Source organism: Accipiter gentilis, chromosome 10, assembly GCF_929443795.1.
Source record: "Accipiter gentilis chromosome 10, bAccGen1.1, whole genome shotgun sequence".
Classification (NCBI taxonomy): Eukaryota; Metazoa; Chordata; class Aves; order Accipitriformes; family Accipitridae; genus Astur; species Astur gentilis.
In genome coordinates, this window is record NC_064889.1 from 27,635,675 (window position 1) to 27,650,473 (window position 14,799).

A 14,799-nucleotide genomic window follows, 5' to 3' on the forward strand; every position below is an offset into this window, starting at 1 on the left:
TGGAGTCCTGTGATTAAAATGCTTGCTCTTTGGTGGCAGGTAGCATAAAATCTGAACGCTTAAATAAATAAACATAAGAAAAATGGAAAGAGCATGCATTTATCAGTCTTAAAACCATGTGATCATTTTGACAGTCATGATTTTTGTCATCCTACTCAAGTTTTCTTAATGCTTGATGCCGGTAATACTGTACTGAGAAGGGGTCTGTTACTGGCTACATTGACACAATCCTCTAGGAAGGCAGCTGCATGAGAAGGACAGAGGGATGGACAGAGTGCAGCAAGCAGTGCTAGAGCCATGTTCTTAGTATGTTCTTGTTCTGCTGTTTAGACCAGAGCTGCATCACAGTGTTCAATGTTAGCCAGAAGAGGTAAAAGTGACACAGCCTTTGGAAAGTTGTGATCTTAGCAGTGAACCCAAGGGGCCCTTGATGAGACAGAAAGGTTAATCCTCTACCTGCATCCTAGATAATCACAGATTCATACACATGGAGCCTGAACTAGGTCAGTTTGGAGTTATCCATTGAGCAGGGCTGATGTCTCAACATCATTTCTCTGATAGTGCTACAGGTTTCATGATGCACCTGCAGGTGCAGAAGGGACTCATTTTCTTTCACTTACTTTCTGGGCTTTAGCAACTGGCTTTCTGATGCTGAATGATTACATGATAATGCTGGCCTGGAGCTTGTCCTTCAGGCTTGAATGACAGGTTAGCAAGGATGAATGTGGTCAGAGAGGTGAAAACATGGACATAATTTGTCAGTCTGCAGCAAGAAGGTCCAGGTGGGGTTTCACTGGCTTCAAGTGTACACTGAGAGTTCTGCCCTGTGCAGTCCTGGCTGGGCACAGGCACAAATCTGGATATGTCTCACTCATCCAGGGGCTGCCTCTCTGCACTGGGGCCAAGGCTGTTAGCCACCTCTTCCTTTTTCCAGAGGTTCCTGGCTTTTACAGGAGGACATGATATTCTCTGCTCTTGCCTATGTGAAGAGCTTTGCGAGTCTTCTGCTTGGAGCTGGATATTTTTGTCCTGCCACAGTGACCTCTGGGACAGGGAGCTATTCATCTGAATTTTTGGATGGTGTAAGCTAAGCATCTCTCCTGACTTCAGTTAAGCAGCAGCATTATAATCTGTGTGGCAAATACTGGGCACCATTGTATAGCACCAGGGACCATAATATCTCTACAGGGCAGGAAGCAAAGTTCCCGCAGTAGCAATCTGCTCAGAGCTGAGTGGGTCTGAGCAGGCAGCTGGTGCCACACAGTGCCCCAGCGTACCCAAGATGAACACAGCCCCTCTGAGCCACGAGTGGGTGAAAAAGGCAGAAAAAGATACTCACGTGGCATGATGCCTTGGTCTGCCAGCTGCTCACGGGTCCTTCTCTGCTGAAGCCGTAGCTGCAAAACTGAGAGAAAGGGAATTTCAGGAAAAGATGCAGGATTTTGCTGAGCTACTAATACATCTATTAGAGACAATGTGTCAGGGGGTCTGTGTGTGGCACAGAGATCTGGCACTGATCTCTGCTGCTGCTGGACCAACCTTGGTGCAGCAGAGTGCTCCAAGCCAAGGAATACTGCCATGGAGGAGACGCGCAGCCTGCAGTGACCCAGTCCTCACTTTTGCAGATAGATAAACAGGGCAGGTCTGTTTCTGGTGCAGGCAGTGCCCTAGTGCCTGGGACGGACTGATCCCTGCCTGGCACCTGTAATAGCAGCCTCAGGTGACCATGGCTTCAGCTCAAATATTTGCTCAGCTCTGAGCTCTGAAGCTGGGAGGTCTTCCCTTGCGCCAGCACTTTGGGTTGAGTGGAGTTTTCCAACTCCATCTCCTTCCTGAGGGCCTGGCAGCACATTTCCAGCCCTGCAAGGCTCAGCACTGGATGTAGATATACTTACTGTACCAAGGGGGATGTAGATAATGTGGTGAGGAGAGATTAGTGCCATCTCTGTATTAATCCACTGCTCCAAGGACATGCAATCTCCAGTATAACTTCTTTTTGGAAACAGTGCACTGACAGATGGGAGTGAACCACTGATCAGGGTCACTAAGTGGCTTAGCAGCATGGCTTCAGCTACAGAGCATCGATTAGGCATCTAACAAAGAAGCACCTCTCAGTATTTACAGCACATAACGACAGCCCACCATACAACTGCAGCCTGCCTTCTGCAAGGTTACAGACCCCTGCATGGCCCAGGACTGTACAAGTTAATTCATCCCATCACTCAAGGGACCCTGCCTGTACTTTGAGTTAGTAACTTCAAGAAGACAGACTCTTGTATCACAAGGTAAAACATAAAACTCACTTCCATATTTTCCTGCTGGAAACTCAGTACAGCTTGCCATGAGGACATATATGTTTCAGCGGTCACAATATAACTGCATGCATATCCCCTGGCTACCAGCACAGCCCCAGACTGTATCCCCTTAGCTGCCCAGAGCGAGCTGGTATTGGAAAGGGAAGAGAGGGAAGAACAGCTATTTTGTCCTCAGGAGCAACCTGCTGAGCTCTGCCAACAGCTCATGTCTACAATGCAGCTTCCCTGGGATGTGGGATGGAGCTGAATAATAATCCCTTCCAGAGGAGTCCCCAAAACACAAGGCTTCCTGAGATGCCATTGCTTGTGACTTTTCCATGTCCTCTGTACAAACCACATCTCACATTCAGAGCAAATGTTTAGTGAAGGCCCCACGTGGGACAATGATCTCCTGCCAAATGCCAGCACTTCTTAGGGCACCAAAGATAGATTCGTGCCGTGAGGGAAGAATGTAGCCTTCAGTACCTGGTAAAGTCTGCATGTGTGCTGTTCCCCTTATGCCAGCATGAAGCTGGTGGCTAGAAGTCACTGCCAAACCTTGCTGCCAGGGAATTCTGTAGCCCTCTGTTGCCCCATGGCACCACCCCCAGTTGGTGTTGGTTCTGCTCACGGACACAGATTTAGATGCTTGCACTCTAGGTATCTGCATCCCCTTTGCAGGAGTCATTGCCCTCAGGGAACCTCAAAACCAAATTAGACTGTCCATGCTTTAGGAATGCCTGTCTTTCCTCCTTGACTATAGAGGCAGTTTAATGGTAACCAGCTCTTGGCAGGTATCTTACACAGGGTGAGGTGAACCCCACTTTGTCTGTGTAGAACGTTCTCTGTGACTGGTCACAATATTGAAGAACCATGCAGAGCTTTGCACTTTCCCTGAGGAAGACATGTATCTTTATGGAATAGGTGAGCTGAGGGAGGTCAGAGACTGCTCAAGAATAAAGATTTGTAGTTCACCCAAAAATGGTTCTCTGCTCTCCTAGGTCCTGGTCCAGTGTCCTGAGCATTAGAGGATCTTGCCTTAAACTGAGGCAATTTACACATGACATGCTGTCATCAAACAGGAATTGGAGATAGCAAAGGCTTCTACAGCCACATACAACACCTTGCCAAGGACACAACAGTCTGCCCCATCTAGCTGTAAAATATCCCAAGTTGAGGATGCTCCATCACTTCCCTTCACAGCTCCCACATGTGCCAAACTATTTGCACCATTTCACTCCAACTTCTGACACAGCCAGACCAAGTGATATACCACATCCACATGATCAAGGGGGATGCTATCAATCAGACGACTGTGCATTCAAAGGCCACATTCTCTGCTGCTTCTGCTTATTTTATAGCCCTTCCTAGCACACAAATAATTTAACAGTCTCAGGGTGCAGTCAGCTGTCAGCCAGGCCTGTTTAAAATAAAAAGGAGATATTACAAATTCCCTTGAAGCATAGTTTGGAAGGTGATGACGATTTCTAGTGTGGTGGCTATAAGATTCAGCATCTGCCTTGATGCAAGAAGTGCTGAAAATGTGTAGGTTTCACTGCCATAATTCTCCCTTTGCTTGGGTGCAGGAGTAGCACTCAGAAACCTAGATTTCCCAGATCCTACTGCCTTCCTGCAAACAGTGTACAATCTGAGGGAACCTACCCTGCTGATAGACCATCACAGAGGGGACCTGATATTATTAAATGATAATTTTGTGCAGGGAGAAAAGGTCTCCAAATTGTTTTTCATGCTGACAGCCATAAAGGCTGTGACCCAGCAATGACACAAGCTGTTCTGAGCATGAGAGCTAACATCTTCCATGGGTGAGTGGCTATGGGCAGACCATGCAACCTCCCCCACATGGTTCATCTTGGGCCATGCTGAGCTTACAAACTTCCTGGCCCATTCTTAAGCCACAGGACGTCAAGGAGGAAAAGTTTATCCATCCTTGTCTGTTCAGGGCACACTAACAGAAAATGTGAAGACAGGCAAGTGCAAAAGCTGGCTATTTCCAGGAGCAGCCCAAGCTCAATGGTTGAAAAAGTTATTTCAGCCACTGAATATTCATCCAGATCTGGACCTCCTCATGCAGTAGGATGCATGCCTTGACTCTCAAATATCATCTCTATGAGATTCCAAAGCTTGTTGCAAACCATCTGAAGAAATGTAGCTGTGGACAGTGTCAGATAGTAACACTGAACATCCCTGCAGGAAGAGGTAAAGCAGCCACTACTTTCGGCAGCCTCTAAGTCAGTGCTGCAGCTTGCAGCTTGGTGGATGCCAACTCAAGGCTTGCACCTTTCCCTTACAACCAACAATGCTTAAAAACAGGGCTGGAGGAGCCCCTGGCAACATCCAAACAACCATCACTTAGCTGCTTCTTGAAGGGGACTTGAAATCTGTGTCTGACCCCAGCTGCATTCCTGTCCTCTTCCTTTGCCACATGTCTGAAGGCCTAAGCTCTGAGTGCTGCCTGTGACTCACTTCGAGGATGCTGTCACCCTCCACATATGAGAATTACTTTTTTTCCCTGAATATTTTATTTTTCAAGGAAACTGCTTTGCTAAAACTGCAGAGGAACATTTATGTTACAAGGAGTGATGACTGGAGCACTGATGAGACAATCTTAGTCCCACACCCCAAGCATCCTTGTTGCCTGCCTGCACCAGCTTGGATGGTGAGAAGTACCCCCAAGGGAGCAGTCATGCATACTGGTCACCCTGTGGTACCAAGCTTTGCTGGCACCATCAGCTACCTTCAGCTGAGACACAGCCTTGCTCCCTCCCGTGGTACACCACGATGAGAAATCTCTCCCTAGATGATGTGAAGCATGTCAGAGCTATTCCAGAGGTTTTGCTCGTGAACTTTTTCCGTTAGAAATGATGCTTTCTTCTATGCTAGCACCAAGTCCCATTTAGTGCTACAGCTTCCAGAAACATCCTCTGCAGTGGGGCTGTGTCACTGGTGCAGAGAAGACCTCCTGGCATCAGTCATAGCTGGCTCTGGTGGCCCAAGCCACTGCCCATGACTCGTAGTCATGAGTCATCCTCCTCCCTAGGAGTTGACCTCAGAGCTTTACAAAGCTAAGAAGACAGCCTGGGCCTTGCCTGACCTGGTGATGCACTGGAAAAGGCATGTTCAAATCCTCCCTCCACCCCAGAAGTAGGCAGACCTGGCTTTCTCCTTCAGTCTGTGGGAGCACTTTGAGTCCAGTGCTCCGCAGATGGTCAGGATGGGACTTTTCCCACCTGCATGAGAGCATCCCCCATGCTGGGGCATTGCCAGAGCACTCATAGCACCATCCTCTCTCTTTGGGGAGTGGCTTTAACAGCTGAGCAGCACAGAGGCACATTGCTCAGGGAGGTGGGGGAACTGCCCTTCTCGCAGGGTTCAGCACAAGGACAAGCAGACAAAACCATGGCTGACCTGACCTAGTGTTGGTGTCGGTCAGTCTCTGAGAAGGAGGCTGCACCATCTGGTGCTGCTGGGCTGTGCAGTGAAGGGGACCAGCAGAAGCACAATGTTACGCCAATTTGACCCAAGTGTGTGACCATGATGGGAGTCAGCAGTTTGACAAACAAGTGAAGCTGCCACTGCCACTGAAAAAACCGTCCCCTCTGCCAGCCACCCCAGCAGCTCATTCCTGCCCTTTGGGGCCCAGAGCTGGGCTTTGAGGAGCATGAGTGCAGCTCAGTGGTGCACAGGATGGGGAGTGCTCTGCTGGGGCCAGGGAGGAGTTGGCAGCAAATTAGAAATGGGGTGATGGGAAGGAGGGACTCCTGTTTTCAACAGCAGCAGCTTTGTTGCATGTCAAACAGCAGCTGAGCAAATGTGAAACATGTGTTTGTCCATGGCCATGGTGTGTACGAGAGGAACCTGGAGACTCACCGCTGCTCACACACTAGCTGACAGAAAACAGTCCTGTTTTGGACCCAGCCTCCCTTGAAAGGCAGGACTGCTGCTGGCTTCGAGACTGTCTTTACAGATGATGTCTGAGGCTTTCTCACGTGAGCATGCCAGGGGGAGAGAAGCTGCCCAGTTGGAGATGCACATGGGATCCTTCAACTCTGCCCAGGTCCCAGCAGGGCAGGAGAAGGGCTGGCTCGGTGGCAGGGTGCAGTCGTGTTGCTTGTGGCCTTCTTGGGGCTGTGGCTCTTGCGGCTGTGTCAGGACCAGGAACCTGTATTCAAAGCAGGATGTCCAAATGGGCAGGGCAGCCGGGAGCAGTGGTGCTCTGTCCCAGCTGAGCAACAGGCTGACATCAGGCTCCTGATGTGGGGGCTGTACTTGGGTGAATGTGGAGTCACCCCGAGCTGGGTGACAAGCCAGCCAACCTCCTGGGTGCCACCACTGGCAGGGTGAGGCACTGGTCCAGCAGAGCATCGTAGGGCCTGCTCTTCTGGAGCTGTTGTTTTGCAAAAACCCTCCATGGCTGTCAGCCCATCTGCTCTGCCAATAGCCAGGTGCCACAGAGTAATTTCTCTGTAACATCAGGTCTCTAGGCCCATGTTATCCTCTGACAGCATGGCCTGTGTGGGGCCTGTGTGGGACCTGTGTGAGCAGAGATGAATCTCAGCCAGCCACAGCCCAGCTGAAAATGGCACCGCTCAGCCAGGACAGCCATGGAAAGCCCTGGTCAGTCCTCTCCTGGCCAGGCGCTGCCTCAGCATGGGGCCAAGCCACACCAGCTTTACCTCTGCCTGTGATGCTCAGCACTTCAGAGGTAGGAACATTTTACCTTTTCCAAGGCAGACGTGCTACGAATTTGTATGTTACCTGGGAGGCTGCACTGTGCTGAAAATATCATCTACATTGGTGAGAACAACATCTCTAAACCCACGTCTGAACCTGCAGGTGCCTTGGAAGAGACATAGACCCGCACCTAGCTAGCAAGGAGCCCAGACCACCAAATGGGCACAGGTCACCACTAGAGAACAACCAGTGAAATCCCTCTGAAGTCTGTGTCCATCATAATGTGCAACCCCAACCTTGCCATGGTCCTGAGAACAGGCTGCCACCAGCCCTCCTTGAAGTCATCCCTTCAGCATCCCCGTGAGCAGCCCATACATCCTTTTCCTCAAGCGCAGTGAGATAACTTTCAGTCTGTGCTATAACATATGCCTGACTGACAGAGAAATATATGTCTGTCAGCTAAAGCACCAAGGTATAAGATGCTGGAAAAACAAAACAAAGCACAAACCAATCTACAACAAGTCAGTGTTTTACAAAAACTTCACAAAATCACAAAACAGTGTCATCAGTTACAGAGAGGCTGAGGTTTGAATGCACACACTGATTGTGAACTGTATGGCTTCATGACCTGAGAGGAAACACATGCGCATGCTTTATCTTTGAACACTGGGAAAAGGAAAATAGGGGTTCTGCCAAAATGCCTTGCCTAACACCCTACCAAGACCTACTCTCTTCTGCCTTTATTAACCTGCTGATCTTGGTCCAAATCACTCTCTCCACCAGAGGCAAACAGAATAAATTCCTCTCCCATCTCAAACAGCTTCATTCAAGCCCTATGCGTAAGCATGAATCCTTTCCTCGTAGAGCCAGGCAAGTCTTCTCTGCAAATTCACACCCATGTGTCCACAATTAGGCCTGGATCTTACCGCATGCCAAGCCATGCAGAGCCATATTTAGAGTGTTAAACTTTCACTTCTCAACAATTATCTGAACTACCACTGATGTTATGCAGATGTTGGCCTTGTAAACTCTCTTTCCATATCGCTGGACAGAAAAGGTCAGAGTTAATGTTAAGTCTACATTTGCCAGCTTTGTTTGCCCTGTCCAATGACAATGCGTCTCTGCTGCTGGAGTACAATTGGTTTGTATTCAAAGCAGTAGATCACTTCACATAAATGATCGTCTCTGGGAAGAGTTAAATATGTTTCTGGAACAGCCCTTAGATGTCCTGGTTGATTTAGTACAATCCTATTGATAATTGGAGAACATGGGATAGCATGGCAGGCTCGAAGAATCATCATTCCTGCAAAATTTGTCAGGATGACCTCAGATCAGTATATTTATCTTTGGCAAAACACACAAAATAAACATGCACACAAATCCTTGAGGAAGGGGAGGGGGAACCTGAAGGCCTGCAGCTTGTTGCTGATTTGATTTATCTCCTCTGGAGCGGTTCCTCGTGCCCTTCACCAGGGTAGCTGCAATCTCTCCACACTGCATGGCTATGCTGGCCATTCACTTTGGACCACTGGAGAGTGAAGAGCAGGAGAAAACACTGTGGGACTCAAGGAAGGATTGCTGGGCATGGTGCGAAAGAGCCACTGCCTCCACCAAATCAGCCTTTCCTGGACAAACCTTTTCTTGCTACTGATGCTGCCAGATGGAAGCAAGAGACTGAAATGTGACCCTCTAGCCACTCTAAGAGGGACCCCTATGTGCCACCATCTTCTAGTTGCCACCTCCTTGCTCCACTTTCTGCCTGCTGTGTGCCACGGAGATTAAAAGGATTCTGTGATGAGGAAACAACAAGCATATATATCTCTAATCATAATATATCTCTAGCACCCTTTAGCACACACATGGCTCTTTCAGCTGCTCAATGTGTGCAAGCCATGGAGAGATGGCAAAAGTTTAGTTATTAAGAATTACTTCAGCCCTCATTAACACTGGCCTGGAATCCTTCAAAAGGGATTCACACTCGTCATGAGTCACGGAGCACAGCTAATCCTTCCCAAACCTGGGGAGCAAGCAAAGCCTCACACCTGCCTGCACAAGACCATTTCCAAAGCAACGGCGCATCGTGAAGCATGGCTCCTTGGGGCTTGGCATTTCAGGGTCTGATCCCTCCTGGCTTGTCCTTCGCATGCTCCATGCAAGCTACATATCTCTCTGTGTAAACTGCTGCTGTCCCGTAATGTGTTACAGCCCCTGAGCCGTGCAGGGGGTGTGGTGCAGGGCGGTGGGTTGTCTGAGACATTCATTCCTCTTCCAAGTGAATGGAGGACAGTAAATCAGAGCACTGCACGTTCTGCCATGTTTGTGGGGCTTTACAGCTACCAAAGTCTGCACACGGAGCAGGGACACTGGAGGAAACTCTGTCACATAGAGGCTTTGCACATAAAAGACATTCAATCACTTCAACCATTAAATGTTAGCTTTTCTTCTCTATTCCCCATGTTACTAACAATCCAGCACAAACTGAAAGCAGCATTATTTATTTATTTGTATTCCTTAGCATCCTGCTTTCCTCCTGCCTCACAGATTGTGATGACCAGGGTTGTGCCATGGCCATGTCCCACATTACCTGTGGCAGTCCCAGCGGTGGGGAGAGTGAGGAGCAGACACTCACTTGGGATTTTGGCAAGCCCAACTCAAACAAAATAAATAGACAGAGAAATCTTGTCAAATGGGAAACCTATCTCTCACCAGGCAATAGTGAGGGATGGCAGCTGTGGGAATAAGTCATGAACCAAAGAATGCCCCACAAATTGACTGCTCTAGAAATGCTGAAAGGCACGAGAATTTATGGATGAAAAGACCCACAAAGTTTACTTTTACTGGAGAATCATTTGAAAAATATGTTTAGAGATCCCACTGTTGGTTCCATAATAAAGCCAGCTTACAAATAAACCAGCAATGAGCCTTAAAAACAATACTGGTTCATTTGAAAAGAATGCAGAGGCATGTAACACAGCTTGTCCTCCTCTCGTCAGAAAGGTGGCAGTGTTGCTTTGTAGTTGCTGGAGGAATTATTACAGACTGCGATTTTTTTCAAATGAACAGCAATGTACCATAATATACCAACAAAATCTAAGGAATGACTTAATCTAATGAAATGTAAGATCAGAGCGATATGGAAACCACACCAAAGCCCTGGACCCAAGTTTTGTATAATTCAGCCAGACTAGGACACTTGTGTTTGCACACACACTCTTGGGTTTTCAACCAACTGCCAACTTTGTATTTGCTGAGAAAACAAAGTTTAAGTTGACCACCCAGCTATCTAAGAGATCCTGATAACACCACTCATGTCTACCATCAGTATCATAAATCTCTGATTTCATTATCTACAATGCACAAAGAGGCAAAAACACACACGGCGTGGGTGACATGCCAGACCGGGTGCATGTTCCAACGTGACTACCCCGTCCGGTTTTACAGTGTCCCATACAGCACATGCAGCTGGTTTGTCTGAACATCCTCCCAGATAATATTCCCAGGGAGAACTTCACCTCTGGGAAGGTCAGAGAAAGCTCCTTGAGAACATTTTTTGACATTACCATTAATGTTACAGTACATTATGGTCATTTAAAAAAAATTACAAGTAAAGATATTCACTCACGAACACAGCATACTTACTATAAATAAAGCCAGTGAATAAAGGCATGAATATCCAGCAGAGGGTCTGATTTAGAAGTGACTGTCCCATAGTTCACCTTCACTCACCTTCACTCACGCTGAAAGTCCTCTGAGAAGCCCCTTATCGGTGCTTCTCCTAACTTACGAGACGGAGGCATGTTTTACTTGCAAACCCTCTGAGAGTGGCAATCAATTGTGTGGCTCTGGTTTTATTTCTCTGATGATGTCACTTTAAATACTTTTCATGTTCCATTTGTTATTTTTACTTCTAAAAATGACGCATTTCTTCAAATTCATTTTTCTCCAATTAGTCACGACTTAATGGAACAAAGTCAGCTGCCTGCATGTCAGAGAGAGTGTCAGGCCCATCCTCACTGCGATTATCACAGACGGACCCGCAAGAGCACCTAGAATATATGGACGGCATTAGGTACCTTGTTTATCCCAGATGCCCTTTTGGCTTCCTGCCCAAATCCGTTGCAGCAGGGCCAGGGCAAGAGACCCGGGAACTGCAGTTTTACCAAAATAAACCACAGACATAAATCGAAGACAATGAAAAACCAGGGGAAAAAAAAAAAAAAAAAAGCAACAGAGAGGAAGGAAGATGCGTTTCTCCACTTGCGGAACAGCCTCTGTAAGAGTAAAGCCGTGACAGCTCTACGACCCCTTGAATATTTTGCTTGCATGCTGCTTCCAAACATTTAATGCAAAACAGTCTGTGGCTACGGCTTGCCGGAGAGAGAAGTTTTAAAAGAAATCTCAACATTTCCCCTACCTGATCTGAACTTGCTCCGAATCAGCAAGGAGTGCTCAGACCCCAGGAGTGTCATGGTGACTCGGGGACCAGATCCAGACGCCCCTCACTTAAACCATTAACTTCCTCCACAGAGAAAAGCCGACCAGACCACAGCTAGTGCTCAGGATTCATCCAGCTCTCCTGGACTCTCTAGGTGCTTTTACAGCCGGCTGGCAAGAAGCAGCAAGTGGCTTTGAAAGTTTTGGTCCCATCCAGCACTGACCCTCCACAGACACCAACTGCTCCCCCTGTGCTGTGTTGAACTAATTAACGTGGAGCTAGCGGGAACCTCCTCCTGCCCGGAGTTTACTACCAGCAGCTGGGTGTCCTGGCTGATGTCATCGTCTAGCGGGGAGCAGCGACTATCGGAAAGGGTCTTAGCAAAGACAGAAGTTTGATATCTGATACTAATTACTACCGGCCGGTGCGCAGCCAATCAGGACGCTCCCCGTCTCGGCCGACTTTGGGAGCCACTCGGAAATATCAACAGAGCGAGGGCTTAACTCTTTGCAGCATGGTGCGAGGCAGGCCCCACGACCTCCCGTCTCCCACGCTGGGGCAGCCAGTGTGGTTTGTGGTTTTTCCTTCCTAAGACGAAGGACGGGCTGGGGTCAGGGCAAGCGTCCCAGGCGAGGGGACGGCTGGGCACAGGTCCTTGCACCCGAGTGCCGGGCTGGATGGCTATCCCATCAGGGAGCCAGAGGACCAGAGAGGACTTGGCTACTCGGCAAACCGGGCTGTGACTCTGGCCACTGCTGCTGCCCCTCGTCCGGTTCGGTTGGGTGCTGAGGCACAGAGCAGCCTGTGCCCTGGGCTGCACAGATCCGGGGGTTGCACTAGGAAGCTGAAAGTGAGCACAGGGGTGTGCTCAGATGTTTCATCTGTGCTTCTCTCTCTTGCAGTGTAGGTGTTCCCAAAGCTGTGCTGCTCGGTGCGCACCTTTGTCAGTATGTGGCTGCATCCATGGGATTATCTACTTGAGATGCTCACGTACACTGCGGCTCAGGTAGCATGTGCTGCAGGCACTCAGAACATGTCCTCTTGTTCTGTTATACACAGACACTCAGAATAATGCCAAATATATGGGATGGGGCTAATTGTTGGCTTAAAGTTTCCTGTGCTACAGGTGAGCACAGTAATCCCAAAGACACTGGGCAGAGCCATGTGCTGGACCTAGCTGCAATGGAGGATGCTTCTCCACCTACCAAACATTCTCTCAGAGAAGAAAAACTTTTTGCCAACATGCAAAGTAAAGAAATACACATCCTTCAAGGCTTCCCCTCCCCAAGCCCACATCCGGTTCACTTGAGGTAAGTGGAAGAAAATGAACTGGTGGCACCTTTTAACTTGTAACATAACTGGTACAAGTCAAGCTAAGTCAAGGACAGGTCTCAGCTTCCCTGACACATGGGTCTCAGCTGGGAAGCTGCCTAAATTCCTGCTAGATCATAAACATCTACGTGAAAACTCCTTCAGACCTGGTTTGGGGTTTTATTGTTTGGTTGGTTGGTTGGTTGGTTGGTTTGTTTTGTTTTTAAATCCTATGGTTTCTGGGAAGCCCTCTTAAACATTTTGGCTTGGTGATAGGAATTTCACAGCTTCCAGACTTGTATGCCCATGTTGCCAGGGCCCTTAGAAACCCGGTAACCACAGAAGCTCTGATTCCAGTAGTGCCCCACTTAGAGCTAAGTGCTGCGGTCCCTCACCCTCAAGTAGTCCATGTGATGAGGCTGTCCTGAGCTGAGCCCTCTACCTGTCATGGACTGGACATGTGATTTCTTGGTCATGCTACATCTGATTAAGCCGATATTCCTTAATGTCTGATGGTGAACAAGTTATTGAAATAAATTAATCTCCAAGCATTGACCTGAGTCAGTAAACAGAGCCCTACTGCAGTATCCAACAAGGTGGCCAGGAGGCTTGTTCCTTACTAATTTTTCCTAATGTTTAGTCCACTATGTTTGAAATGTCCCATCTAATGGACTTCTCCTCATAAGTAGTCTTCTCCTGAAACAAATGCCACTATTTAGCAGAACCACACCATGAGCAGCTCAAGGACAAGACAGGACTCGTTGACACCCCTAGTCTCAAACTGCACTTTCTGTACTTTTTGCATTGCAAACTTCTGGATGATTTACTGGCCCTGCTGGCCAAAGCACCACTCAGGTATCCCTGCTCCCTTTGGAGCCTGCTGGTTCCTAATGTCTTCTCCATCATGCATTGGCTGGACCTGCCTGAGCAGGCTTTGGCCATACAGCCCCTCATGTGCTGATCTCACCCTGGATCTGTCCCTCTACCCCTTCAGGACTATCTGCAGGTGCGATAGACAGATCCCTGGTTCCACATGAGCCATGACAATGCCTATGTCACCCAGCAGCCCAGAGGAAGGGTCTCCAGGACTTTTTCACTCCAGTGTTATGTCTTCCTGCGAGAATGAGCTCTGCTTTCTCAGTCCGCTCTTGCTGCTGCTGAAGTGGTTCATGTTCATGTCCTTCTCTGCCTGCAAGTTACCAACTCCAGTCTTTTGAGTTCAGTGGAAGAAGAGTGGAGTGCAAGGGAGATACTGCATGGTGCAATCCTGCTTGGGGTAAGTTTTCCTGTGGCAGTAAAGGGCCATCAGTGGGGATGGCTTAGGACCAGCAAGGAGAGGTGATCTGCCCTAAGTGCACAGCACCTCATGTGCTGATCCCACCCTGGATCTGTCCCTCTACCCCTTCAGGACTATCTGCTGATGTGATGCATGGGCACACAAGCTCCAGGCCTGATACTAAATACTTGGAGGAGGCTGGCAGGACAGGCCTGCTCCCTGCTGCAAGGCACTCTGCTGGGTGGGCTTCTCCCATTACCTCCACCACTGGCATCTTGTCTCTGCTGAGGTTCATGCACAGAAGAGGACTTGTCGAAAGATACCACATCAAGGATTTAGACAGTGCAGGAGCCTTCTGGGCCCCTAAAGCCCTTGAGTATCATAGTCTTCCCTCTGTCATGGAGATGCATTGCCCACCTAAATGATAAATGAAGACAAAGGACTTTTTTTTCTAGCATGGACTACTAAAATTATTAGTGGGTGAGATGGATAATTAGGACATGTGGTCTCCTAATTTTTCAGAGCAGTCTGAAGGTGCCTCTAAAGCAGTGGATAAACCAGAACCAATTAAAAAATTCAGGTTTTGACTTTCAGAAAATTTTTCACATGGTCCCATACAAACTCAGAATTGTTCCAAGGCAGGAAGCAAAGTATTGTGATGAGTCAAAATCAGGAATACACAAGAAAAGGAAGTAGAAATGTTGGGCAATGATCAACAGAGAAAAAGGGCAAGCATTATATTTATTACTTTTTTAGATGGGGTAGGGGCTGCAACATGTGCAGCTGAAAAC

The 14,799-nt window shown here is 48.3% G+C and overlaps 1 protein-coding gene across 6 annotated transcripts in view; it reads right to left on the reverse strand.

Moving 5' to 3' along the window:
* The window catches only part of MYOCD (myocardin), a 263,077-nt gene that overhangs the window by 27,614 nt on the left and 220,664 nt on the right, over window positions 1-14,799 (reverse strand). For 5 of the 6 annotated variants that reach the window (XM_049812112.1, XM_049812111.1, XM_049812110.1 and 2 more), the window contains exon 3: window positions 1,340-1,405. In XM_049812112.1, coding sequence (XP_049668069.1) covers window positions 1,340-1,405 — 66 coding nt within the window. Of the gene's footprint in view, window positions 1-1,339; window positions 1,406-14,799 lie in introns of those variants that run through there. The other variant, XM_049812114.1, reaches the window with a different exon arrangement.